Source organism: Ovis aries, chromosome 15, assembly GCF_016772045.2.
Source record: "Ovis aries strain OAR_USU_Benz2616 breed Rambouillet chromosome 15, ARS-UI_Ramb_v3.0, whole genome shotgun sequence".
Taxonomy (NCBI): Eukaryota; Metazoa; Chordata; class Mammalia; order Artiodactyla; family Bovidae; genus Ovis; species Ovis aries.
In genome coordinates this window covers 72701442-72728954 of record NC_056068.1, presented here as the reverse complement: position 1 = coordinate 72728954, position 27513 = coordinate 72701442, and the positions used below count along the sequence as shown (strand labels likewise).

General features: G+C 42.6%; 1 protein-coding gene across 1 annotated transcript in view; it reads right to left on the bottom strand.

Moving 5' to 3' along the window:
* Window positions 1-27088, bottom strand: part of HSD17B12 (hydroxysteroid 17-beta dehydrogenase 12) — a 169039-nt gene extending 141951 nt beyond the window's left edge. The window contains exon 1 of the mRNA XM_004016421.6: window positions 26794-27088. Within this exon, the coding sequence (XP_004016470.1) occupies window positions 26794-26953 (160 nt within the window). The 5' untranslated portion in view covers window positions 26954-27088. The remainder of the gene's footprint in view (window positions 1-26793) is intronic.
* Window positions 27089-27513: the final 425 nt, after the last annotated feature.

Below are 27513 nucleotides of genomic sequence, written 5' to 3'. Positions count from 1 at the left end.
TTCAGGCTAAGCGAGAAGAAAAACAAGGACAAGAAGATGTAATACCACTAGTAAATTTTGTACACCTCCGTTTTCAGGTATCTTCAATGTACTAAACATATTCCCTGATTGTAACAAACATTCTCCCACCTCTGCTCCCGCCCTCCCCGCACACTTCCCCTGGAGGACTCCCGTCGCCCTTTTCGGTCTCTGCTTCTCTGGCTCTTCCACTGCGTCCTTTGCATACAAACAGCATAGGATCAAACACGTCATATTACAATTTCCTATTTATTTAATTTTTCCCATTAGATTGCTCATTCCTCCAGGGAAGGACGATTGTTCTGTTTTTAACCTAGAAATCTACATATCATCGTGAAGTGAAGTGAAGTTGCTCAGTCGTGTCCGACTCTTTGTGATGCCATGGACTGTAGCCTATCAGGTTCCTCCACCCATGGGATTTTCCAGGCAAGAGTGCTGGAGTGGATTGGCATGTCCTTCTCCAGGGGATCTTCCCAACCCAGGAATCGAACCCGGGTCTCCCGCACTGCAGGCAGAAATGAACAATAAATGTCTACTGAAGGAGTCTTAAATCTCTGATTAAATCATGGCTCCCTCACCTGAAAAATGGGGCTAATAATCCAAGACTGAAATTCAACATTCAAAAAACTAAGATCACGGCATCCAGTCCCATCAGTTCATAGCAAGGAGATGGGAAAACAATGGAAATAGTGATAGACTTTACTTTTGGGAGGCCTCAAAATCACTGCAGATGGTGACTGCAGCCATGAAATTAAAAGAAGCTTGCTCCTTAGAAGAAAAGCTATGAAAACCTAAACAGCATATTAAAAAGCAGAGACATTATTTTGCTGACAAAGGTCAAAGCCATGGTTTTTCCAGTAGTCATGTATGGATGCGAGAGTTGGACCATCAAGAAGGCTGAGTGCCAAAGAATTGATGCTACTGAACTGTGGTGCTGGAGAAGACTCTTGAGAGTCCCTTGGACTGCAAGGAGATCAAACCAGTCAATCTTAAAGGAAATCAGTCCTGAATATTCACTGGAAGGACTGATGCTAAAGCTCCAATACTTTGGCCATTTGATGTGAAGAACTGACTCATTAGAAAAAACCCTGATGCTGGGAAAGATTGAGGGCAGGAGGAGAAGGGGATGACAGAGGATGAGATGGTTGGATGGCATCACCAACTCGATGGACATGGGTTTGGGTGGGCTCCAGGAGTTGGTGATGGACAGGGAGGCCTGGCGTGCTGCGGTTCATGGGGTCGCAAAGAGTCAGACATGACTGAGCAACTGAACTGAACTAGATTAAAAGTCAAAGGAAACTTCATTTTAATAAAAATCAACATAAATTTTTATAAAGTGTTTGGTGCTCATCAGCACCCTCTAGAGTCAGTTATTACAGTTCAAAGTGAACCAGATCTTAAAATGGTAATTCATTAATTAAAAGGGATAAAATAAACATAAATTTTAATATAGAACTTAAATCACAGTCATATCATATCATGTCAAATCACAGTCATATCAAAATTTTCCCTCCAAATTTTCAAAATTCCCCTCTAAAAATCCACATATACTTTAAAAACAAAATGGTTCAGTTTGGCAGTGTCACTTTAAGATATTTATATTGTTTCACAAAAGGATAGTTCAAGTGAAAGACACCATGCCTTTTGAAGTTTACTATGAAAAGATCCTTGCTCAAAGACCTGCATTTTTAAGATTTTTAAGTCAGGTATCTTTATTTCTAGCTGTCCTCCATACGCCTAAATTTTAAGAATCATTCTTGTGCAAAAAAAAAAGTTTACATAATATATACTCCATTAAAATAAGATAAAGGAAGCATGTATTTCTTGAATATGTTGAAAATACGAAATGAAAATTCACTATAAAGACAACTGGCCCGGGTTTTTTAAGGAAAAGAAAACCCATGTTTACGATTTCTCAGGTATCACCCACTAACTTACTTTCGCGAAATATATCTTAAAATTTCCACTAACACAAAAACTACCATCAAATCTCTTTTTATGTTTCCCCATCAAGTGAGTGATCCAGTTCTCTGAGCCTAGAACTGCAAAGACATGGAAGAAGCCTGCGGCCACCATCCGTCCATCAGGCGGGAGAATTCAGCACCCTCAACCTGAAGATCCACTAGCCCAGAGCGGCATGTGTGCCAGCCCACGTTCTGAGCATGCACCTCTGCAGTGCTCTCAGGGGCTCAGGCACGTGCAGTTACCACGCCCGCTGCTGAAGCCTGCTGTACACCGAAAGACCACATTCAGGCCAGCAGTCAGAGCACAAGGCAGCAGCCCCTTTTACTCAGAAAAAAGGGGAGTAGTGGTCCATTCCCAACTTTCTGAATGCCTTAAACATACATACGTGCAGCAACAAGATGTTTATTGTTTCAGTTCAGTTCAGTCGCTCAGTCATGTCCGACTCTTTGCGACCCCATGAATTATAGCACGCCAGGCATCCCTGTCCATCACCAATTCCCTGAGTTCACTCAAATTCATGAATATCGAGTTGGTGATGCCATCCAGCCATCTCATCCTCTGTCGTCCCCTTCTCCTCCTGCCCCCAATCCCTCCCAGCATCAGGGTCTTTTCCAGTGAGTTAACTCTTCACATGAGGTGGCCAAAGGACTGGAGTTTCAGCTTTAGCATCAGTCCTTCCAATGATTGTTTACATCCACTAAGTTAATTCTGGGTTTTCTTTTGTCGTCTTTAAAAATTAAGAAAAAAGGAAAAGAAAAGTCATTGTTTGAGTTCATTCTAGGAAGAAATCTCCAGTTATTACCTCCTGTCAATTTTTGCTAAACTTGCCTGACGGTTCATAAACTGAATATGGCATCACAACACAGACAACAGGCAGCAAAGCCTGGCATCAACTACTTTTTTTTAAAGCAATGAAGTCAAAGCACAAGGAATAAATTCCTCTTTGAATGCTCAACAAACTCACGAAGAGGAGGACTCATGTGTCGTATTCTGGCTTATGGGGGTGACAACAAGCTCTTTCTTCTATGCAGGACAGAATTATGCAGCTTGGCTCAGACCTGGATGTGTTACATCAACTCTCTGCTGCTTGTTACCTGGGCTATTTCACTGCCCTGTGTTTTCTCCACTGGAGGGCACAGTTAGCTAAAAGAAAATTTGGTGAAACCTAATTTGGTCTGTTCTACAGTTCCAGGAAAAAAAAAAAAAAAAGTATGGGTGAGAAATGAGGTTAAAGCTGCTCTCAGAAAGGATGTTTCAGTAGTATTTCTGAATTTTACTTATCTCTGTTCTCCTTGAAAATCATTGTAAACGATAATCACTGATTGGCTAACAGCTAAAAGAAAAAAATATATTCCAAAACATCACTATCTATAATGTATAAATAAAAGATGAGGTGGAAAGAAAAGAATGATTTTTAGAAATGGTGAAAATGACCCACTTCAGGTACAGAGTAATCCAAGGATTAAGTGCGAACAGACATTCTCCTCTTCAATAAGCATATATATGACTATTACAGTCCCTTGGGCTCCCCAGGTTCAGTGGTTAAAAAAAAAAAAATCCACCTGCTAATGCAGGAGACGCCAGCTTGATCCCCGGGTTAGGAAGATGCCCTGGAGAAGGAAATGGCAACCCACTCCAGTATTCTTGTCTGGGAAATCCCATAGACAGAGGAGCCTGGTGGGCTACATTCCATGGCATTGCAAAAGAGTTGGGCACGACTCAGTGACTAAACAACGGTCCCAACAAGGCATCACCATGAGATTGTAGTAATGAATCACTCAGTTCTTTTGCAATAACATAAATCATATGCTCAGCAAAAAAAGGTTTTTCTTTTTCTATTCTTTGCATTATCATTTTAGAGATAAACCCACAAGGGATGCTATTCAGCAATTCATTTATAGCTGCCTTTTCTTTACAGATCTAATCAATCATCAGGGTGTAGTTTCAACATGCTTAAGAAAAAGATCAGTAATGAAACACTGCACTTCTAAATACACTTAATAAATGTACAGCTTTCAGAGGAGCTAATAAAACAATAGTGTGGATCACAACAAACTGTGGAAAATTCTTCAAGAGATGGGAATACCAGACCACCTAACCTGCCTCCTAAGAAATCTGTATGCAGGTCAAGAAGCAACAGTTAGAACTGGACATGAACAACAGAGTGGTTCCAAATCAGGAAAGGAGTACGTCAAGGCTGTATATTGTCACCCTGCTTATTCAACTTAAATGCAGAGCACATCGTGTGAAATGCCGGGCTGGATGAAGTACAAGCTGGAATCAAGATTGCCAGGAGAAACATCAATAACCTCAGATACGCAGATGACACCACCCTTATGGCAGAAAGCAAAGAAGAATTAAAGAGCCTCTTAATAAAAGTGAAAGGGAAGAATGAAAAAGCTGGCTTAAACTCAACATTCAGAAAACTAAGATCATGTCATCCAGTCCCATCACTTCATGGCAAACAGATGGGGAAACAATGGAAACAATGACAGACTTTATTTTGGGGGCTCCAAAAATCACTGCAGGTGGCGACTGTAGCCATGAAATTAAAAGACACTCACTCCTATGACAAACCTAGATAGCATATTAAAAAAGCAGAGACATTACTTTGCTGACAAAGGTCCATCTACTCCAAGCTATGGTTTTTCTAGTAGTCATGTATGGATGTGAGAGTTGGACCAGAAAGAAAGCTGAGCACCAAAGAATTGATGCTTTTGAGCTGTGGTGTTGGAGAAGACTCCTCAGAGTTCCTTGGACTGCAAGGAGATCCAACCAGTCGATCCTAAAGGAGATCAGTCGTTAATATTCATTGGAAGAACTGATGCTGAAGCTGAAACTCCAATACTTTGGCCACCTGATGTGAAGAACTGACTCATTGGAAAAGATCCTGATGCTGGCAGGAGGAGGGGACGACAGAGGATGAGATGGTTGGATGGCATCACCGACTTGATGGACATGAGTTTGAGTAAACTCCGGGAGTTGGTGATGGACAGGGAGGCCTGGCATGCTGCAGTCCATGGGGTCACAAAGAGTCAGACACGACTGAGCTGAACAGAACCACCCTATATAGACTGGCAGACACAACACACTTCCTCCTCTCCTGGCTCCTCTGGTATTCTCATCTTCTACCTTGCTTTAGTTTTCTTCTTAGTCTATCTCATCACAAGATTTACCAAATTTCTATTTTTTGCTTACTGTCCATTCTTCCCTATTAAAATGCAAGTTCCATGAAAGGCAAGACTTGTTCACTGCTAAGCCCCCCAGCACATTGCGAGCTATCTGGCATGCCGAAGATGATAAAATATTTGTTGAATCAATTAAATGAAAGAATAATTAAGGGAGTATGGAAACAGCTGGACAACAGATGATACACTATCCATAATAACTGTTATGCCTGATATGGCGTGCCAGTACCAAGTAAGGCGCAGATACAGTGGTAATATAAAAATGTAAGAAAGAAAAAGAAGCATAAAGACTATGAAATTAAAACCAGTAATACTAGCTGTCCTAGTCTTCTAATACTTGCCTTTGATCCATTATCAAAGAATCAGATTCTTTTACTAATCAGCCATAAAATCTTACCTTAAAAAATGAAAAAAAAAAATAGTCATCTTTCGAAAAACCAATGAATGTTTCACCTCTTAAAGAGGAAGGCAGGGAAAGAACACACACATACCTTCATTCACAGGGCAAGATTTCAGTACCTTACTGAATCTCTCTTCTCAGAAGGGACATACCCACACAAAGAAGCACAGCTTCCCCTGAGCCCCAGAGGTGGTGCAGGGCCAACCTGAGTCTTGGCGGGCCTGTGAGGTTTAATTACTTATTGTACTACAGTCCTTTTAGACTTGGTTTCTGCACTACTGCTATTCAAGATGAACTCAAACAATACCTTCTTTTTAAAATAGTATTTAGATTCACACAGCAGGTTCTCCTGCTTCTTAAACTCAGCATCAGTAAGGCCATATCCCCACCTGGGATATAAAGCAGAGTCCATATTCCTAAGCTCCTTGTATCTTTGCTCCAGCTTTTCAGTGACTTGGATGGTGTATTTCCCCATTTGGACTATATTTTTTTATTTTACTTTTTTTTGGCCACAAGTGGCATGCAAGATCTTAATTTCTGGACCAGGGATCAAACCTACATCCCCCACAGTAGAAGGGCTAAGTCTTAACCACTAGACTGCCAGGAATGTTCCCTAGACTTTAAAAATAAGAGCATTTAAAGAACACTGAATCGCTAACCTTATATTTGATTGCTATCCCGAACCAGGAATATCTGAAATGGATGTCATGGTGGTGGTTTAGTCGCTAAGTCGTATCTGACTCTCGCAACCCCATCGACTGTACGTTGCCTGCCGGACTCCTTTGTCCATGGGATTCTCCAGACAAGAATGCTGGAGCGGGTTGCCATTTTCTTCTCTAAGGGATCGTCCCGAAACAGGAATCAAACCCAGGTCTCCTGTATTGCAGGCAGATTGTTTACCAACCGAGCTACAGGGGAAGCTCAATATGGGAAAATGGCAAAGCTAAGAATACACTGCACTGACTGCTTACTGGCTTCTTATAATGCAATTAGAGAGAAATAAGCACTAAGACGTGCTCCCCTGGTGCCTCAGTCAGTAAAGAATCCACCTGCAATGCGGGAGACCTGGGTTCCATCCTGGGTTGGGAAGATCCCCTGGAAGAGGGCATGGCAAACCCCCCTGGTATTCTTGCCTGTAGGAGCCCCATGGACAGAGGAGCTACAGTCTATGGGGTCGCAAAGAGTTGGGCACAACTGTGCCCAAGCACAGCACAGCACAGCCCTAAGGACAGAAGATCCACATAGACATATACCCAACTCGCCTTCACTTCCCCACCCTCTGTCTTGATCTTTTTCCAATTTAGTTGAACCACACTGGGTCAAAGACTCAGATCATTAGGTACTCCCCAAAATTAAACAGTTACTTAGACCAAATGGTGGCTCCGACGATAAACAACCTGCCTGCAAAGCAGGAGAGGCAGGTTCGATCCCTGATCAGGGGACGGCACCCCATTCCAGTATTCTTGCCTGGAGAATTCCATGGGTATCTTAACTCCCTTCTCCGGAGGATCTCCCTTCTCCGGAGGATCTTCCTGACCCAGGGATCAAAGCCGGGTCCCCTGCATACCGGCAGATTCCTTACCATCTGAGCCACCAGGGAAGCCCTGTCCAAGTCTACAGGACCTTAAATCAGTCATAAAATTTTGACTCCACAGAAGAAAATCTGCCTCCTTTTCTACCAAATCTGTAGGTTAGGATGCTTTCAGCTGCAAGTAACAGAAATAGTTTTAAGAAAAATGGGATGTGTCATCTCAAAATAACAGTTCAGCAGCTCAGGGACAGAACCGAAGACCCAGATGCTTTCCTTCTTTCTGCTCGAAGACCTCAGTGTGCTGGCTCTTTCCTCGGTTTGCCCCCTCTGGTCCCAAGGATGGCTACGGGCATCACGCCCTCAGACAAAAATACCCTTCTTTCTACCTCTTCTGAAGGGGGAGGAAAGCCTTCTCAGAAGCTCTCCCCCGAGGACATCCCCCACATCTCAGTGGCCAGAACTGTGTGCATGCCCATGCTAACCCAACTTGTGGCAAGGAAAGAGGAATCATCAAGATGAGTGTAAACTACTCAAGACTGGGCCCCTGGGGCTGAGGAGAGACCCAACCTCCTCTGAAGTGTATGGCTGTCCGATACCTACATGAATTTGGCATTCTGTCAACAAGCAGCCAACCACATCCACCGCAACCCCCTCAAATGCTGTCCTCCCCTGTACTGACCTTGGGGAAACCATGTCCAGTTTAGTAAGTCAGAATTCAATTACGGAGAGGAAGAGATTAAGTCATACCTTAATGCAACCATAAGCCTATGAGGTTTATTCAATATTTAGTCAGTCATCTGTATTTATAAAAAGTGTAAAAACACTTAACATCGGCCAATCCATCAACCACCCTGAGAGGCAGCAAAACCCTCAACCACAATGAAAGAGTCTAACATAAATCAACTTCTGCCTCCCATCTACTGTATTTATTATTTCCAGGAAATAACTCCTCCTCCTTGGGCTTTATTCGTTGTTTTGTTTGTAGAAAACGAGGGGCTTCCCTGGCAGTCCAGTGGTTAAGACTCTTGACTTTCAATGCAGGCGGTGCAGGTTCGATCCCTGGTCGGGGAGCTGAGATCCCACGTGTCTCAGGGTCAAAACAATAAAACTGAAAACAGAAACAATACTGTGACAAATTCAATAAAGACAAAAAAAAAAAAAAGTCCTTAAACAACTTTTTTTTAAAATTTAAAAAAAAAGACACCAAGGGGAAATATTGTGATGAGAATTAGAGCTAAGCTGGTGATGCCCTGTCCACATCCACTCTGGCCACACCATTGCAGAGCACATTCCAAGTGCACCTCTTTGCTCAGTCACTTTATCTGGTAGCTGAAGCCAGCAAGTGCACAGTGGACCTAAGTGCTATCAGATTAATGCTCCTCCCAACAGCCCTCAACCACTGACTAATGGCCACGAGTGTATAAACATCTGAGCTTCTAGACCCTGCAGCTGAACTAACTCTGAAACTTGAGTTCTACACTAGCTCCAGGTGATCACAGACCCTCGACAATATCCCCTGTACTGGCTGTGTTCCCTTCCCTGTCTCCCTCCCTACCGGTGTTTCTTGGGATCACCTTCCAAAAAACTGATTGCACTTGATTCCCTGTCTCTCAGTATCTGCCTCTGGGAGAACCCAAGGACAGGAATGCAAAAGGAGAGAAAAGTTAGTGTTTCCATCTGAAGAAATATTAAGAAGCTTCCCCCCAAAAAAGAATTCACAATTTCTTAAAAAAGTAATATATTTCAAAGCAAGTATTTTTAGAAGATTTGGATGTTCATATATAGTCCTAATCTTTGCTATAGTTTTAAAAATTAGATTCAAAGTACACCTGAAAACTATTTCCTCATATCAAAGATAATACTTTCACTATAGAGATCTAGAAAGCACTGTTATGTCATCAATGTCATAACTGATGAGAATCTAGCTTAAATGAAGATTGCAATAGAAAATTTTAACTAAAGAAAAAGTTCTCTCTGAATATCTTTAAACCTAGAGACAAAAACAATGGGGTACTGGATGAGAAATGACAGGAACTTATAATTACCTCTTACAGTAACGCTTATAATATAGTAATGGAACTTTAAGCAGTTATGTCAGACTTGAGAGTCTTCCCGGAGAAGGCAATGGCACCCCACTCCAGTACTCTTGCCTGGAAAATCCATGGATGGAGGAGCCTGGTGGGCTGCAGTCCATGGGGTCGCTAACAGTTGGACATGACTGAGCGACTTCACTTTCACTTCTTACTTTCGCCCATTGGAAAGGAAATGGCAACCCACTCCAGTGTTCTTGCCTGGAGAATCCCAGGGACGGTGGAGCCTGGTGGGCTGCCATCTCTGGGGTTGCACAGAGTCGGACTTGGTAGTAGTAGTAGTGACAGTCTTCCAATTACATCAGAGTTGAAATGACACTTCAATACTAATAATTTAAATATATCCTTAACCCTTGATACCTAACCACAGCTTTTTGCATAGATTAAAAATAAAAGTTGAAGTTTATTTATTTAAAATTAACACACTAGTGGTTAAATCAGTTTAATTCAGAAACCCAGCTTACATTAACAAAATTGCTTTTAAAAGTTTTAGGTACTTTCTAAAATTGACATGTATTAGATAATCAAACCAATAGAGACTTAGGTGTTGATCATGACAAAGGTGTAACAGATCCCAAAATAGATCTCTGAATCAATTTGAACCTCACATAAAGGATCTGATCAACTCGTGGGGCAAGTCTGTCTCCAGGTTTCCAACTGAAAACAGAAGGAAAAAGCCCAATGCCTTGTTTGTACATAATGCTCTATACTTTGTGCTGCACTTCCAGACACATTCAGAGTCTCAGCATCTCTGAAGATACACAAAGTCGGTATTTCTAGACATATATGATAGGAGAAATAAACAGAATGACTGACTGATGATTCCACAGCTAATAAGTGTCAAAGGTGGGAAGGTAGGCTAGGAACTCACGTCTTCTGACAGTCTGCTTCCTGTCTTTTCTGCCTAAAAAGGGCAGAAAAATGGGTAGCGGGCCAGTCCTGAAAGACCTTGAGACCCTGTGAGGGTGTGGTTTATTCTGGCAAACATTTACCAACCCAAGCCACAAAGTGCTACATGGGATACACTCAAAGGGCTCAAAAATAATGTTTTCTTTTTCCTAAAATATTACATGCTGAGGCTCCAAATTTCCCTTTTTTAAGTAATGATTCCTAAATTTTATTTATTTGGCTGTTCCAGGTCTTAGCTGCAGCACGCGGGATGTAGTTCCCTCACCAGAGGCTGAATCTGGGCTCTCTGCATTGGGAACATGGAGTCTTAGCCATTGCACCACCAAGAAGTCTGTCTAAATCTTCTGTAAAATACACGATGTATTAACAGCATATAATTTCTGACAACTATAAATGACTGCTGAGCCAAAGGACTGTGGTAAGTCACCCAGGCTCAGCCCAGTGCTCATCTATAGGAAGACTGCTGGACATCCGCACAGAGCCACAGAGCAATCACTATTTTCTCCCAACCCTGCTCCTTTCCTTTGTATTTCCAAGGTCAGTATCACCATCTGCCCAGACACCTCACAGTCCTTGATTCTGCCGCCACCTTCATCCCCACAGCCCCTCTACGGTGAAGGCCCAGGACCTGTAGCCACCTCTCTCTTGTCTGACTCCCTCGCTCAGTCCTTGCCCCCATGACCTTGATCCAAACCACCACCATTCAGCGCCTGGCTGACCACCACCACCACCATGGGTCTCCTGCTGGGCTCCCTTTCTCCTGGGTAGCTTCCTACATATCCAATCTCCAACCTGCCGCAGTAAACTGTCCAAAAAACACATCTGATCGTGAGGTCTGTTGCTGGAAATCTTTCAGTGACTCCCCACTGCCCTCAAGATAAACAAAACCCTCATAGGCTCTCAAGGTCCTTTAGGACTGGTCCACTGCCCCTTTCTCTAAGTCTTATCTCTTGCCTCTCCTCTCCAAAGGACCGTCTGCCCAAAGTTTCTGAAAGCTGTCACTTTCCTCAGGGTCATCACGCAAAGTGTTCTCTCAGCTGGAAAACTCTCCCGTTCCCGCACTCCCCTTACCCACCGACTCCTCATTCATCAATGCAGTCTGCAGAGAGGTCACAGGAGTTCCAACCCCAGGGGCTCCTCCACGTAACCACCTATGTGACTTCAGACAAATGACTTGACCTCTCTATTGTTTCCACTGGATCATAGAAAAAGTAAGGGAATTCCAAAAAAAAAATCTAATTCTTCATTGACTATGCTAAAGCCTCAACTGAGAGAATCACAACAAACTGTGGAGAATTCTTAAAGAGATGGGAATACCAGACCATTTACCTGTCTCCTGAGAAACCTGTATATAGGTCAAGAAGCAACAGGCAGAACCAGACATGGAAAAATGGACTGGTTCAAAATTGGGAAACGAGTATTTTGAAACTGTATATGGTCACCCAGCTAATGTAACTTATAGGCAGAGTACATTATGTGAAATGTCAAGCTGGATAAATTACAAGTTGATATCAAGATTGCTGGGAGAAATAACAGTAACCTCAGATATGCAGATAATGCCACTCTAATGGCAGAAAAGAAACTGAAGAGCCTCTTGAAGGAGGTGAAAGCAGAGAGTGAAGAAGCTGGCTTAAAACTCAATATTCAAAAGACTAAGATCATGGCATCCAGTCCCATCACTTCATGGCAGGAGATAGATGGGGGAAAAGTGGAAGCAGTGACAGATTTTATTTTCTCAGCCTATAATATCACTACAGACAGTGACTGCAGCCACAAAAAATAAAAGACGGTTGCTCCTTGGAAGGAAAGTTCTGACAAACCTAGACAGCATATTAAAAAGCAGAGACATCACTTTGCTGACAAAGGTCCATATAGTCAAATCTATGGTTTTTCCAGTACCAATATAAGAGCTGGGCCATAAAGAAGGCTGAGCACCAAAGAACTGATGCCTTTGAACTATGGTGCTGGAGAAGATTCTTGAGAGTCCCTTTGACAGCAAGATCAAACCAGTCAATCCTAAAGGAAACCAACCCTGAATATTCATTGGAAGGATTGATGCTGAAGCTCCAATATTTTGGCCATCTGATGAGAAGGGCCAACAAAAGACCCTGATGCTGGGAAAGACTGAAGCAGGAGGAGAATAGAGCAAAAGACGATGAGACGGTTGGATGACATCACTGACTCAATGGACATGAGTTCGAGCAAAGTCCGGGATAGAGTGAATTACAGGGAAGCCTGGCATACTACAGTCCATGGGACTGCAAAGAGTCAGACATGATTTAGCAACTGAACAACAACTCTATTATCTTAGCTTTCTTTCAGTAAAATGGGGGTATTAATGAGACCTACCTGATTGGAGTAACCGAATTAACTGAGGCACTTAGAAGAGCATCTGGTACATGGTAAGTTTTTTCATTTTGTCTTATTCCCATTATTAACCAACACCATCATCATCATCTTTCCTTCCATATGTTGGATTAAACGTTACTTCTTCTAGAAAACCTTTAAACCTCTGAAGAGGTACCCCCATAGCTGGCTCCCAGTAAACTTTTTGGAGCTGCTTTTGTAATGATCTGTGTCCTCTCCTAGAACAAAGAAGGTACAGGCCAACACTTCCTTACTCCCCACTAATCCCCAGCTCCAGTGCTGTATGCCTAGCATATAGTCAGCATATAATGCATGTTTCTCTGCTGAATGAATGAACAAACTGATTCTACTGTTTAATCACTACAAATGTCATCCAGATGGCCCACTAAAATCAGAATTACTTCTGGTTAAACCTAAGCCCATTTTGCTTCTTCATCATTTGGAGGACTTTATTTATTTATTTTTTAAGAAAATGAATATCCTCTCCTGTCTATCGGCCCAATCAGTATCACTTACATTAATTTCACAATAAAGACAATTCTGTAAAAATCCACCTTTAAAGAAAGAAAGATTTTAAATGTTCTTGTCTATAAATGCAATAAATATAAACTAAAAAATGGGACCACCAAAAAGAATTGCAAACAGAAAATAAGAACATACTGTTCTCTCAATTTTTTTAGTGAAGAAGCTTTCAGAGTCTTCAGCTGTTCTTCCTATGGTCTTACCCAAAAGCAAAGTAAAATTTCCATTATCTGCATCTACCAAAACCCATTCTTATTGACCCCCTGCCCTCACCTGATCTCCAATTAGTAAAGACTGGGTATGCTGCATTCAATATGCCATCAAATTTGGAAAACTCAGCAGTAGCCACAGGACTGGAAAAGGTCAGTTTTCATTCCAATCCCAAAGAAAGGCAATGCCAAAGAATGCTCAAACTACCGCACAGTTGCACTCATCTCACATGCTAGTAAAGTAATGCTCAAAATTCTCCAAGCCAGGCTTCAGCAATACGTGAAACGTGAACTCCCTGATGTCCAAGCTGGTTTTAGAAAAGGCAGAGGAACCAGAGATCAAATTGCCAACATCTGCTGGATCATGGAAAAAGCAAGAGAGTTCCAGAAAAACATCTATTTCTGCTTTATTGACTATGCCAAAGCCTTTGACTGTGTGGATCACAATCAACTGTGGAAAATTCTTCAAGAGATGGGAATACCAGACCTCCTGACCTGCCCCTTGAGAAACCTATATGCAGGTCAGGAAGCAATAGTTCGAACTGGATGTGGAACAACAGACTGGTTCCAAATAGGAAAAGGAGTATATCAAGGCTGTGTATTGTCACCCTGCTTATTTAACTTCTATGCAGAGTACATCATGAGAAATGCTGGGCTGAAGGAAGCACAAGCTGAAATCAAGATTGCCGGGAGAAATATCAATCACCTCAGATATGCAGATGACACCACCCTTATGGCAAAAAGTGAAGAGGATCTAAAAAGCCTCTTGATGAGAGTGAAAGAGGAGAATGAAAAAGTTGGCTTAAAGCTCAACATTCAGAAAATGAAGATCATGGCATCTGGTCCCATCACTTAATTGGAAATAGATGGGGAAACAGTGGAAACAGTGTCAGACTTTATTTTTGGGGGCTCCAAAATCACTGCAGATGGTGACTGCAGCCATGAAATTAAAAGACACTTACTCCTTGGAAGGAAAGTTATGACCAACCTAGATAGCATATTCAAAAGCAGAGACATTACTTTGCTGACTATGGTCTGTCTAGTCAAGGCTATGGTTTTTCCAGTGGTCATGTATGGATGTGAGAGTTGGACTGTGAAGAAAGCTGAGCGCCGAAGAATTGATGCTTTTGAACTGTGGTGTTGGAAAAGACTCTTGAGAGTCTGCTGGACTGCAAGGAGATCCAACCAGTCCATTCTAAAGGAGATCAGCCCTGGGTGTTCTTTGGAAGGACTGATGCTAAAGCTGAAACTCCAATACTTTGGCCACCTCATGGCGAAGAGTTGACTCATTGGAAAAGACTCTGATGCTGGGAGGATTGGGGGCAGGGGGAAAAGGGGACAACAGAGGATGAGATGGCTGGATGGCATCACCAACTCGATGGACGTGAGTCTGAGTGAACTCCGGGAGTTAGTGCCGGACAGGGAGGCCTGGCGTGCTGTGGTTCATGGGGTCGCAAAGCATCAGACTGAGCGACTGAACTGAACTGAACTGAACTGATGCTGCTTGAAGTTCTCATTGCACAACAACATACAGAAGTTTCTAGTTCAGTTTGCTTTTTTCCTAATCTATTTTGAATGCACAAACACAGAAGTAGCCTAAAATAGAATCTCTATTTAACTGTCAAAATTACATGTAAATATTTAGTACAGAAATCACTGGAAGTTTTAACACTATTATAAACCAAGCCCTGGTACTAAGAATAGCTATCTGGCTAAAAAGCCTGCATGTATAACCCACTGCCTTCTTCCAAGATTAGCCAGATCTCAGCCCAGTGCTTCCCAAAACGCATGAGCTTAAGAATCAACTTAATTTGTTTTTTTAAAAAAAAATACGTTTCCCCAAGTTCTTTTCTTAGAGATTTTCATTGAGTGGGTCTGGAGTGGAGCCCTAGGCTCTATTTTTAACAAGCACATCCAATTGATTCTTATGTCTCATGGATACCGTCATGATGAAAATACGGTAGAAATAGACCTTTCAGTTTCGGGTAACGTTTGAGGAAGTCTCGGACATATTAGCTGTTGGACAGGTACTGCAAACTGTCTTAAAATCACCCTCATCAGGAACTTTGGCAGGAGCCTGGAGTTGGAACACATGGATCCAGTTTCTTCTGTCATTTACTAGCTGCGTAACACTCCTTACAGTCACCGCAGCTCCCTCTGGTCTTGGTATATGACTTGGTTATGGAAATCAGCTGAGAAAATTTGCAAAAGCAATTTGTAAATTGAGATGTCATCATTATGGTAAAATTTCATTAATCCAGCCTCCTCTAATTCAGAATGTGTGAACATCATTGTCTAACCTGCTGTGGGGTTTTTTTTTTCCTCCCTTATCTATAAGGAGATCATCCCCTCCTTTCTCAAGACAGGCAATGATAGGTATTGGAACACACAGATAAGCAGCTGCTCCCTGTTCCATAGCAAAATTATTAGACTGAATGTGCAAGATTAGGGGAGCTTGTTTACTTTATTAGCTCCGTTGATGTGACAAGATGGGAGTTTCAGTGATCATTAAAGCAAGCTTGGCAACATTTTCACTGGAAGTGAGTTTGGTAGTGAGCAATTACCACCAGGCATTACAGTAAAATCAATCTGGAGAATCAGGGGTGGTTTTTTTTTCTGTAACATACCAGGAGGGTTAAGGGAACTTTAAAAACTAGAATTTAAATTTTTAAAGGAGACTGTATGTACCCTTTCCTGGCCATCTTGAGAAGCATATCCTAAAACCTATATAATATTTCCTTGGCAATTTAGTGGCATCAACGTCATCTGTAGTTAAGGCTAGAGGCGCAGCCAAGGCTATAGATAAGACATACTGGATCGATCCACTTGGCCTGAAGCACCACATACAATGAGGAAGTCCCCCTATCTTAATGTCCAAGTAGGCATTACAAGGACATTACAAGGCATTCCTGTCCAAGAACAGGAAATAATGGTATCCTCCGGGCTACAGAGACGTGGTGTTTCTTCAGAATTCAGGCTCTTGTACACAGAAGGCTTTATGCCCCACACCAGCGGTGGAAATGTGTGATGGAGTTCAGTTTCGCCAACACCCTTGCTGTGACCCGCCTCTGCTGGTCCTCCTTACGAGTTTTCCTCTCTTAATTCATCCCTCACAAATCGATTCTGCTGTCAGAGTCTGCTGCTCATCACTCCTACCATTAGTTTTTTTAGATACTTTTTTTTTGTTTTTGGCTGCTGAGCATGTCAGATCTTAGTTTCCCGACCACGAATCAAACCCGTGACCCCTGCAGTGGAGTCTTATACCACTGGACCACTAGGAAGCTCCACTCCTATCCACTGCTTTTAATCAACCCACCACTGATGTATCCCCCATTTTCTGCCCTTTGCCACTGATCTTCTTGCCTAGATATTCTCTATCATGTTCCCTGATACCCATAAAAACACACGAAAGGCTGCATGATCGTCTGGCCTCTTCCAGCTTCTTTCCCTAATAGTTCAACGGAAGAGGTCCTTCCGGTTCCGTCATTCTCTCATTAGTCTCTTAACGATTTTTCACGTTTCTCCAGTTTCTCAGAAAATGGCCAACTAACCTTCTGCAGATGATCAACCACCTGCAGTATTCATTTCTTTCCAAGGCGGAAAAAAATGCATGTACTCAATGGTCTGTGGTTAACTTTCTAGCGGTTATTAACTATATACACTGACCACTCAATGCCTTTACTACCAAAGAGAGATTCCAGGAAATTCAGTCCAAAGTCCCCCAAAAGGTCTGTAGAAGGTGTGGGTTCATTTTATCAGGCCTCTGAAATAACAAAACTACATTTTGGTCGATACATCCTAGAATTCAATTTTTTCACTGATTCCTCTCAGCTTCACGAATTAGCAAACTTTACTAAAATCTTCACTGGGAAAGACTCTCTTATGAAAGGAAAGCCTACTTGTAACAATTTTTAAAGACTTGAGGGGTCTTTCCTGGTGATCCAGTGATTGGGACTTGAAGGCCTGGGTTCAATCCCTGGTTCAGGGAACTAAGATCCCACAGCCACGTGGTGCAGACGAAAGGAGGTTAAAAATATATATATATATATATATATATATATATATATATATATAGGGTTTAAATAATAAATACATTACCAAATTTTTATTAATACTGAAATGTTTATTAAATCTGGCAGAGTGGTTGGTTTTATAACACATGTATAAAAAGAGATTAGTTTATTACTTATGCTACACAGGATAGGTTTCCTTGGTTGCTCACTGGTAAAGAATCTGCCTGCCAATGCAGGAGATGCAAGTTCGATCCCTGAACCGAAAAGATCTCCTGCAGAAGGAAGTGGCAACCCATTCCAGTACTCTTGCCTGAAAAGTGTCACGGACAGAGGAGCCTGGCAGGCTAAAGACCATGGAGTCACAACAGTCCGACATGATTTATCAACTGAGCACCACACACACACACACACACACACAAAGACATCTTTTTGCTCTCACTGCATTTCACACTTTCAAAACTGTTATCCCAGCTCTGCTGCAGTAATCCAATAACCCATCTTTGTCTAGTCAGCCTTGGTTTAATTTCAACCTGCTTTTAAGGCATCACTTCAGGTTTTAAAACAAAGAGAAAAAAAGGTGTACAAATTATTTTGCAAAATATAACCCACAAAATGGAAAACATCCCACCCCCGTCAAAATACAATTCAAAGAAAATATATTCATTCACTGCATATAATTTATTGTACACTCTTGACAGGTTTATAGTTCAGAACAAAGTCATGCATGTATGCACAGGTGCACGCACATACACACAAACAACTAAAAAGGTTAAGTGTGGAAAAGCCCACAAAAAAGGATAATACAAGAGCTACTAGAATTCCAAAAGTACATGATGGCTTCCATCCGGGCAGCTGCACAGAAACATTCAGAATCTGGACTCTGAGAAGTGCATGAACAGGAGGAGGAAGGAAGAGTGAACAACAGAAGAAAAATCACTCTAGGCAGAGAACAACATTCAACAACCGCTGAACCACTGAATGTCTTTGCACGAACAAAAGGACACAGGAGCAGAGAGATGCAGCTGAGTACAGGGATGTCTGGGACACAGAAAGTCATTCTGGGCAGTCTGACTCCAGGGTCTCTACTATGAGAACACCTCCCTGAGGTTATAGTCTGTATTTTGTTTTTAGACTAAATAATTTCACTTTTAGAGGTGGGGAGACCACTAATAGCTCTTAGATTTATAACTAAAAAGAGAATGTAGAAAGAGAAGAGAATCCCCCCCCCCACAAAAAAAAAATTATCCCTCAAAAACACTGGAGTACCTGAATATTTTAATTCATTCAATAAGTAAGTATTAGTGTTTGTGTGCAGGCTCTGTTCTAGGTGCTGGAGATATAAAAGTGAACAAAAAAGATCTTTGTCTTCATGGTGCTGCCACTCTAACAGGAGTAGACAAACAAGAAACATCAGAAATGAACACCACCTCCAGAACAGGAGATGGTGATAAACGCTATGGCATCAGGCCCAAGTAGAGCAGGCTAACAGGGTCAGAAGGGGCATGGAGGAGATTGGATCGTTGGTTTAAAGGTAGAAGGGAAGGTTTCATTGAGAAGGTGATATCTGAGTAAAGACTAGAAGGAAGGAAGAAGGCTCAGCCAAACGGACATCTGGGGAAGAGCATTCAAGAAGAAAAGATACCCAAAGGTCAAAGCAGCGAGGCCAAGCATGTTTAAGGAATCGAGCTCAAGGAGAAAGAGAGTGCAGCTAGAAAGGAGGGAGGGAGAGACAAAACATGGGGAGAGAGGAGAGGTGAAAGAAGGCAGGAGGCAGGTGGTCAAAAGCCTTGTCAACCACAAGGATGATCTGACTAGAGCTTTTCAGGTTCCCTGGCTGCTCTTTAAGATACAATTATAGGGGAAGCAAGATGGAATCAGGGACAGGAGGCTGTTATTATATCAAGATAAGAGATTTTGGTAGCTTACGCCAGAGTGATAGAAGAAACTGGATTCTGGGTATTTTGAAGTTAAAGTCAACAAGGTCCTCTTACAGACTGTACATGGGTGCCAGAAGAAGAGTCGAAGATGACCTAAGGTTTTTACAAATGTCATTGAAAAGTTGCATAGGACCAGATTTTTCTAAGTCCATCATAGCTTACGTTCACTAATGGGAACCATATTTTGGTAAACCAAGATGGTGGTAAATCTTTCCATAAAGCAAAGAATTCTCCTGCAGTGGCATGAATCACCTCGTAACTGATCTATTCACAGCTTCAGACGTCCAACAGTTTATCTGCTGAGTGACCTACATTATTCTGTGGTTTCAACAGTCCCCTTTTATCAAATAAGAACAATGCGTACAAATAAAGATGCCCTAAATATGTGTTCCTTGATACCCATAAAAACACACAAAAGGTTACATGAGACCCTCATTATCATCTTATTGTCATAATAATCCCAAAAGTTATTGGCCCTATTTAATAGATGAAGGAAGTTATGCTCAGAGGTTAGCAATCTTTGCCCAAGGTCAAACAGCTTAGCAAGTAGCAAAGCTCACATTGCACTGACCCCAAAGCCAAACCTCCCCTTAGCGCTACTGTTACCCACTGTCACACTCTTGAGAGGCAGTAATGGTTCAAAATCTTTTTTTTTTTTTTTAAGACTTTCCTCTTTTCTTGCCTTTCCTCTCTTTCCGCAATGACGACATCATTTAACTAGAAATAACTTCACTTAACACCAGCAAGGATAACTTTTCAGAAACTAGATAGTCTCCCTAGCACTGCCAGTTAAGAAACTGGGCAAACGCATTGTTTCCCCAGACAAAATCAATAACAAAACAAAGCATTCCCTCTGAGATTGACATAGGCAGGCTTCTCAACTATCACACCTCAGTTCTATGGAGTGACCGCGGGAAAGCAATGACCTGGTTTCCAGGTTCATTCAGCAATCTTATCAGCCAGTCCCTGATTAAGAGTAGCACTTCCCACACCACGGTGATTAGATATCCCCCAGGGAGACATAGTCTTTGAAAGATGATAAGCAGAAAGTGCACAGAAATGGCCTCCCTGACTATAAAGTATGATTTTGCCTTTTTAAAAGCAATTTTAATGGAGATTATCTGAATAATGTGCACTGATCTATCTCTGTGGCACCACAACAGCTTCGGAAAGATCACAGAAGCAAAAATTTAAATGCTGCAACTCAGGGATGTCCCTGGAAGTTCAGTGGCTAAGACTCCACGCTTCCAATGCAGGGGACCCAGGTTCAATCCCTGGTTAGGGAACTAGATCCCACGCGCAGCAACTGAGAGCGTGCAGGTTGCAACTAAAGATCCCGCGTGCCACAACCAAGACCGGGTACAGCCAAATGAATGAAAAGTAAAATTCCAACTCAACATTACCCTTCTGCTTAAAATCCCACAACTGTTTTCCATGTTCTTAAACTGCCCTGCTCACTGGCCCCTTCACCCCTACTCCACTCCCATCGTAAATCAGGCCTACGCTTTTTTGGCTCCAGGCGCTCAGGTCTTATTCTAAGGGGACCCTGCTCTTTGCAGCTCAGGAGCCTAGCACCTGCTGATCCCCTGCTCTGTCTGCTACTCCTCACTTCCCTTCAGATCTCAGGTCAGACATCTCTCTGACGTTCTTACACAAGGTGCCACAGAACCAAGTGTTTCTGCTTTCCTACCACTTTACAGGGCAGTTTGTTCTTCATTCCTGCTGGCCATCCCCCTGGTCCCTGGCCAGAACTCAAAGAGGATTTGGGCAGTGGATAGACAAATGAAGAGTGTTGAATCACACTCTCCACCCACCCTCCCTGCCTTAATCACCATCTATTCCAGAAGGCAGAGATACAAACTGGTATAATATTTCAGTATTTTTATTTTCATGATAGATGAGCAGGAGAGAAATGGAATGAAGGATCTATGCTACAGACTGAATTCCTATGTTGTGAAGTGAAGTCGCTCAGTCGTGTCCGACTCTTTGCGACCCCATGGACTGTAGCCTACCAGGCTCCTCTGTCCATGGGATTTTCCAGGCAATAGTCCTGGAGTGGATTGCCATTTCCTTCTCCAGGGGATCTTCCCAACACAGGGATCAAACCCAGGTCTCCTGAATTGTAGACAGATGCTTTACCGTCTGAACCACCAGGGAAATCCCTATATTGGAGACATTCCTATGTTAGGGACAAAATATATACGTTGAAATCCTAACCCCTGAATGTGATGGTATTGGGGGTGAGGGTCTTTGGGAGGTGATTAGGTCATGAGGGTGGAGCCCTAACAAATGCTATCTGTGCCCTTACAAGACACCCCAGAGAGTCCCCCTGGCCCCTTCTGTCACGGAAAGATAGAGCAAGAAGACAGCTATCTATAAACCGGGAAGCAGTTACTTACCAGATCAGAATCTGCCAGCACCTTGATCTGACTTCCCAGACTTCAGAACTGAGTGAAATGTTTGTTGTTTAAGCCACTGAATATACAGTATTTTGGTATAGCAGCCCAAAGACACACTATTAAATTTCTTTTAACTCATCCTTTACCTACAAATGAGTTTAAAGACAATGGAATTGACTTATTCAAATCCACTTACCCATATATTCTATTCACTAAATTTTTCAATAATTTTTTTCTGAAACAGAAATAAATTTCCTCAACCAACAAAAATAAACAGAAAATAGGTTTTGAAGCTCAACACTCTCAATTGCAGTAGTAAAGGTAATCTCAGTTTTCTGGAGTCAACCAGCTATTAATTTTTTCTTACTAAGCCTTATATTGTCAATTAGCTAAAGCGATAGGTACATAATGCTACTAAGGTTAACAGTATTACTAGTTCAGTTCAGTTGCTCAGTCATGTCCGACTCTTTGCAACCCCATGAACCGCAGCACGCCAGGCTCCCTGTCCATCACCAACTCCAGGAGTTTACCCAAACTCATCATTGAGTCGGTGATGCCATCCAACCATCTCATCCTCTGTTGGTCCCTTCTCCTGCCCTCAATCCTTCCCAGCACCAGGGTCTTTTCAAATGAGTCAGCTCTTCGAATAAAGTGGCCAAAGTATTGGAGTTTCAGCTTCAACATCAGTCCCTCCAATGAATACCCAGGACTGATCTCCTTTAGGATGGACTGTTTGGATCTCCTTGAAGTCCAAGGGACTCTCAAGAGTCTTTTCCAACACCACGGTTCAAAAGCATCAATTCTTCTGTGCTCAGCTTTCTTTCTAGTCCAACTCTCACATCTATACATGACTACTGGCCTAGTAACAATAAGCTATCAAGCATTTATATACAAGGGCACTGCACCATCTGCTTTACATAGAGCAAGTATTCTCACTTACCCTTTACAACAATACTATGAAACAGGCACCAGTATTATCCCCATTTTGCAGATGAGGAAAGTGAGATTCCCAGGTATCCACTACTTTACTCAGTGCTACACTCTAGTAAGTACAGAGGAGGAGCTAGACTCCAAGTCTAGGTTTGAGTCTCTGAGGTCTCACATTTGACCCTTTAGAGGAAACTTAATATTGCATAGAAAGGAAGAACAAGGGGGTGGGGGAAAAAACATGAAGCAGGAGACAATGGAGACTGGTGTAAGGTTAGAGGCAACAGCTCAGAGTTCAGAGGCTGAATTTCTAATTCCAGGAAACCATCCTCTCTGGTTTTTCCTCCAAATAAGACTAGGACATGCTTTTAGGTCACATCCTCCAGCTGCACCTGCCATCTCTTACATAGCTCGAGCCTGAGTGCTTTAAGGTTGCCCCTGAGCTTCCCGGATGGCTCAGCAGGTAAAGAGTCTGCCTGCAATGTAAGAGACACAGGAGATGCATTTGCAATCTCTGGGTCGGGAAGATTCCCTGGAGAAGGAAATGGCAACTCACTCTAGTATGCTTGCCCGAAAAATCCCATGGACAGAGGAGTCTGGCAGGCTACAGTCCATGGGGTTGCACAGAGGTGGACACGGCTGAGCACACAGCACACTGCCAACTCCCATCTGGAGACTGTTCATTTAGGCCTACAGACTTCCTTTTCAGAGCTGAAATGCAAAATGAATAAATATTTTTAAGAACTTTTATGACTAAGTTCATCTGTTTCTCAGCCTTCTATCACCTGCCCTGCTCTAAAAAAACAAACAAACAAACAAAAATACCCAGCACTACTTTCATTCTCACTCTGGTCAAAGTGCCAGGTTTATCACTCTGGCATTCTCAAATGGGTTTAGTGACTCTCTGGAGGTTCAGCTTGGTAAGTGTAACAAACTTCCTGTTGACATTCAGGAAACTGATAGGCCTGATCACCTTTGTTAGCCATCTTCTTTTCATAACTTGCTACAGAGATTTTCAAACAACTGGAAACTCTACTTTCACAGGACTCTTTGTTCTCGGAAGGAATACAGAACGGATCACATGACAACAACAGGCAAGAGAGACTTATCTGCTAAACTGGCTAAACTCACCCGCTAGAGACCTAGCGAAATCAGTGATTTACTTGCGCGGGACTGTGACTGGAGAGAAGGAAGGAAGGGATGACCCAGCTCTTGATTAGGAGATGAAGGAGATAAGTTAGAGGATGGGCCAGGTAACATGCGGTCTTAAAAACCCACTAGACTAAGGAATCTATGGTCTGGAGTATTTTTATGGACTGCAAAGTCCAACTGTACTTCAGGGATTTTCCAAGCTTTTAAGTTTAGAAGAACTGGTATCTGATCAATGTGCCAATTACTGTGGGAAAAAAAACAAAAAAGGAGGACCCACAGTCCCTGCCTCTCAGATTCTAAAATCTAAGGGGCAGGGGCAGGAATTAAACATACTCACATGCAGAGACTTAAGCATGACAAGTATAAAAATATACCACCAACACAACACACATTGTTATATAATACTTAAAAATAATTGGTTAAGGAGAGGAAGATGTTAAACAAACATCAGTATTAGAAAGCAGACAATGCCTCCCTAATGACAGCGAGACTCCCTAAAACCAAGCTCCCTTACTGAGTTTATGATTAATCTCTTTATCCAAAACTTTATTTCTTTTCTGGTCCCTTCTACCTCAATCCTGCGCTAACTGAACACCAATCAACCACAGTCAGAAGACTACAATCACTGTTGCTAACATCATTCATATACTGAAACTGCTGTTGTCAATATCATTAATGTACAAACTCAAGTTGTTCCTCCAGGGCGAGGAGAGCTCACAGACTCCTGTGCCATGGACCACCTGGCCTGAGAATCGTAAACCAGACACCCTGACTCCCGAAATTATGATTAGGAAATGTCATGGAAATGTCACTAGATGATGATTAATCCCAGCCACTTAAAAAAAAAAAACCAAAACACACAGAAAAACTCTAAACACAAAGTCAGAGTGGATCTGAGACTTGTCTCCCACACCCGTCTGCCGCTTCCTTGCTGAGTTGCTTCAGTTGCCTCCGATTCTTCATGACTCTGTGGCCTGCAGCCTGCCGGACTCCTCTGTCCATGCGATTCTCCAGGCAAGAATATGGGAGTGGGTTGCTATGCCCTCCTCCAGGGGATCTTCCCGACCCAGGGATCGAACCCACATCTTTTACGTCTCAAGCACTGGCAGGCAGGTTCCTTACCCCCACGGCCGCCAGGGAAGCCCCAGATAAACCTTCATTGTGCTGAAAACACCAGCTGTCCATTTGGCTTTCAGGGCCACAGGCACAGGAGCCCTGGCATGGTTACCCTAATACTCCGTTGAACAAATCACCTGTTTTTAATTACAACTGAACCCTAATTACTCAAATATCATGTCTGCTGCTTTGTTTTCCAAATCATTTTGTTTCCCAAAGACTCCCTGAATTTGCAGAGATAAAGGACAAAGTATTTTAAGATTCAGGCCACCACAGGTAAGTAATGTTACATGTAGTGTAACATTGTAACATTGTTGTTACAAATAACAACTTGTGCATTTCTTCTACTTAGGTATTTAAAAAAGAGAAATTTCCCAACAAGTAAACTGGATAATATTTCACTTTATGATCCTCTCTGCTAGATTACCAGTGTTCGAGTTCAAATTTCATTTCTAATCTTTTAAATACTGCCCTTAATTTATCAAAATCCTTCCTCTGAGGTCAAATCTTTTCAATATAAATATTACTCATGAAATGACAAGGTCACAACAGTTGGCTTTTACTATGGATTATTATATAGATGACTTAGATCATTTAAGTTACCAGCCACTGTCGTCAATTTTAGATAATTAAAAAAAAATTATTACCATGTCTTTAATTACAAACTATAAAACTTATGCATCTTCATGTATGATTTTCTAAGACACTGGAGTCTTATTCCACTATTTCAAAAGTCAACAAGTTTTCCAAACCAGACAACCAAGAACTCAGGCTTATCAACAGTGAAATTATAATCTTGATTATAACAACGTTGAGCACTTCACTTGCTTTTTCAATGATGAAAAAACAGTAAGTTTTAAAAATATTTATTATGTTAATAGATGCTTATTCATTCCTACTTGAGATGTTTTTTGTTGCAGTTCCAAAAGGTTAATTTATGTTTTTCCTACTAAGTTGTTGAAATGTTTGAGTGAGTGAAGTTAATACAGAGTAACATTATTTATATACCTTATTTGAGCCTAGCCTGAAAGCAACCCCTAACCAGCCCAAAATTCAACAAAACGCTCTGTGAATTATATATAAAACCAATCATAATTTTACAAATCAATAATAAAACAGCAGAATGAATAATTGGAGAATGGCAATATCACTTGGTTTAAAAAAAAAAAGCTAATAAAAACAACACATCGAGAAAGAAAATCAACAAAAAAGGCAGAAATGGAAAAAAGCAAAACTTTCCTGTGGAATTTTCCCAACTTCTCTAGTCTGACCTTTCCCTTATATCTTCAGAATTCTTGCCTAGAGGAATCGTAAACCAGACATCCTAACTGGTGAAACTATGATTAGGTTTGTTTAGCTCACTCTCTGTGGGAACACTTTGCTGCAAATCTTCTGCAGAAGGCATTTCTGACTTCTACATGAAGAGTTACCATCTCGAAGAAACAATAATTCTTGCTAGGCATTAGGACTCCAGGAGTTTAGCCAAGAATTTTCTTAAAAAAAATTTTTTTTAATTATATGAAATAGGCCGAATCCAAGGTTCCAAAGAGCAGAAAGACTTCTGAAATTCTGTCCTTTCTCCACCCTCGACCCCCAAAAGGCAACAGAATGCTTTTCATTCTGAGCACAAGGCCTGTATTCAAGCCAAAGACTTTTTGTTTCAATAACTCTCCTAAGAGGTAGCCTGTGACTGAGGAAGCAACCAGCAAGACAACTAACTCCCTGGACCCGGAATGGCTTAAAAGGCACAAGCCCCAGCGAGTTAAAGCCAGATTTCTCCCGCACCCAAGCGGCACTTTAGATTCGCTGAGTTAAGCCAGCAGTGTGTTTAGTATTTAAAAACTCTACTACAAGTCTAAGCAGGCCAGGCGACGTAATGGGGGACAAGCGGGTACGCAAGACGCAGCAGGCTCAGAAAGGAGGAGAGGGGAGCTGGGGACGCGAAGGCCAAGCGCCGGGCCCGAAAATGGTCAGCGCGAGCCAGGCCAGGCCCAGAGCCGCGCGAGCCGCAGCAGGAGTCAGGGGGAGGGCGGCGCGGGATTCGACTCACCTGCCCATTCACCGAGCCTCGGTCCGACCCCCGACTCGTTACCCAAACCCCAGACCCGAACGGCCGTGAAGAGCCAGCACAAGATACGCAGGGCCAGGTAGGCCACGGTGCCGGCGCCCACCCAGTACAGGAAACCGGTGGCAGGCAAAACGCTCTCCATGGCTTTCAACCAGGCCTCACTACCTTCGTGAATGAAAAAAAACGAATGAATGGATCCAGGAAGACGCGCGGCGGTGACGGTGAAGACGACAGTAATGGGCGCTGCGCTCCACCCCCGCGCCTCCGGCGCCCCATTGAGCCTAAGCCCCGCCCACAGCACCACATCCGTGCCGCCATTGGTGACCTATCGTTCGTTCCTGCGAGCAGCGCGTCAATCATTGGCTGACTCTAGCTCCACTGCCCCGCCCACGACCTCTCCTTCTCCCACCCGACCGCGTATCCTTTCTAAGGCTGCTGATCGCTCACTTGCAAATCAAACTTCAGCCTCGGCTAACGCACCACCACGCCCCCAGGATTCCTCCGCGGGTGGGGAGGACTTCAGTTCAGTTCAGGACTTCTCACCCCATCAAATCGCCCACGTCTCTCATTGGCTGGAGGAGTCCTCGCGACTACGGGAGGTTGTGCTCCGATTGGCCAACCAGACCCAGCCTGGTTTGAGCTCGGGTTTGAGGACCGAAGGGAACGAGACACCGCTCGTGAATGACAAGATTGTAGTAGTAA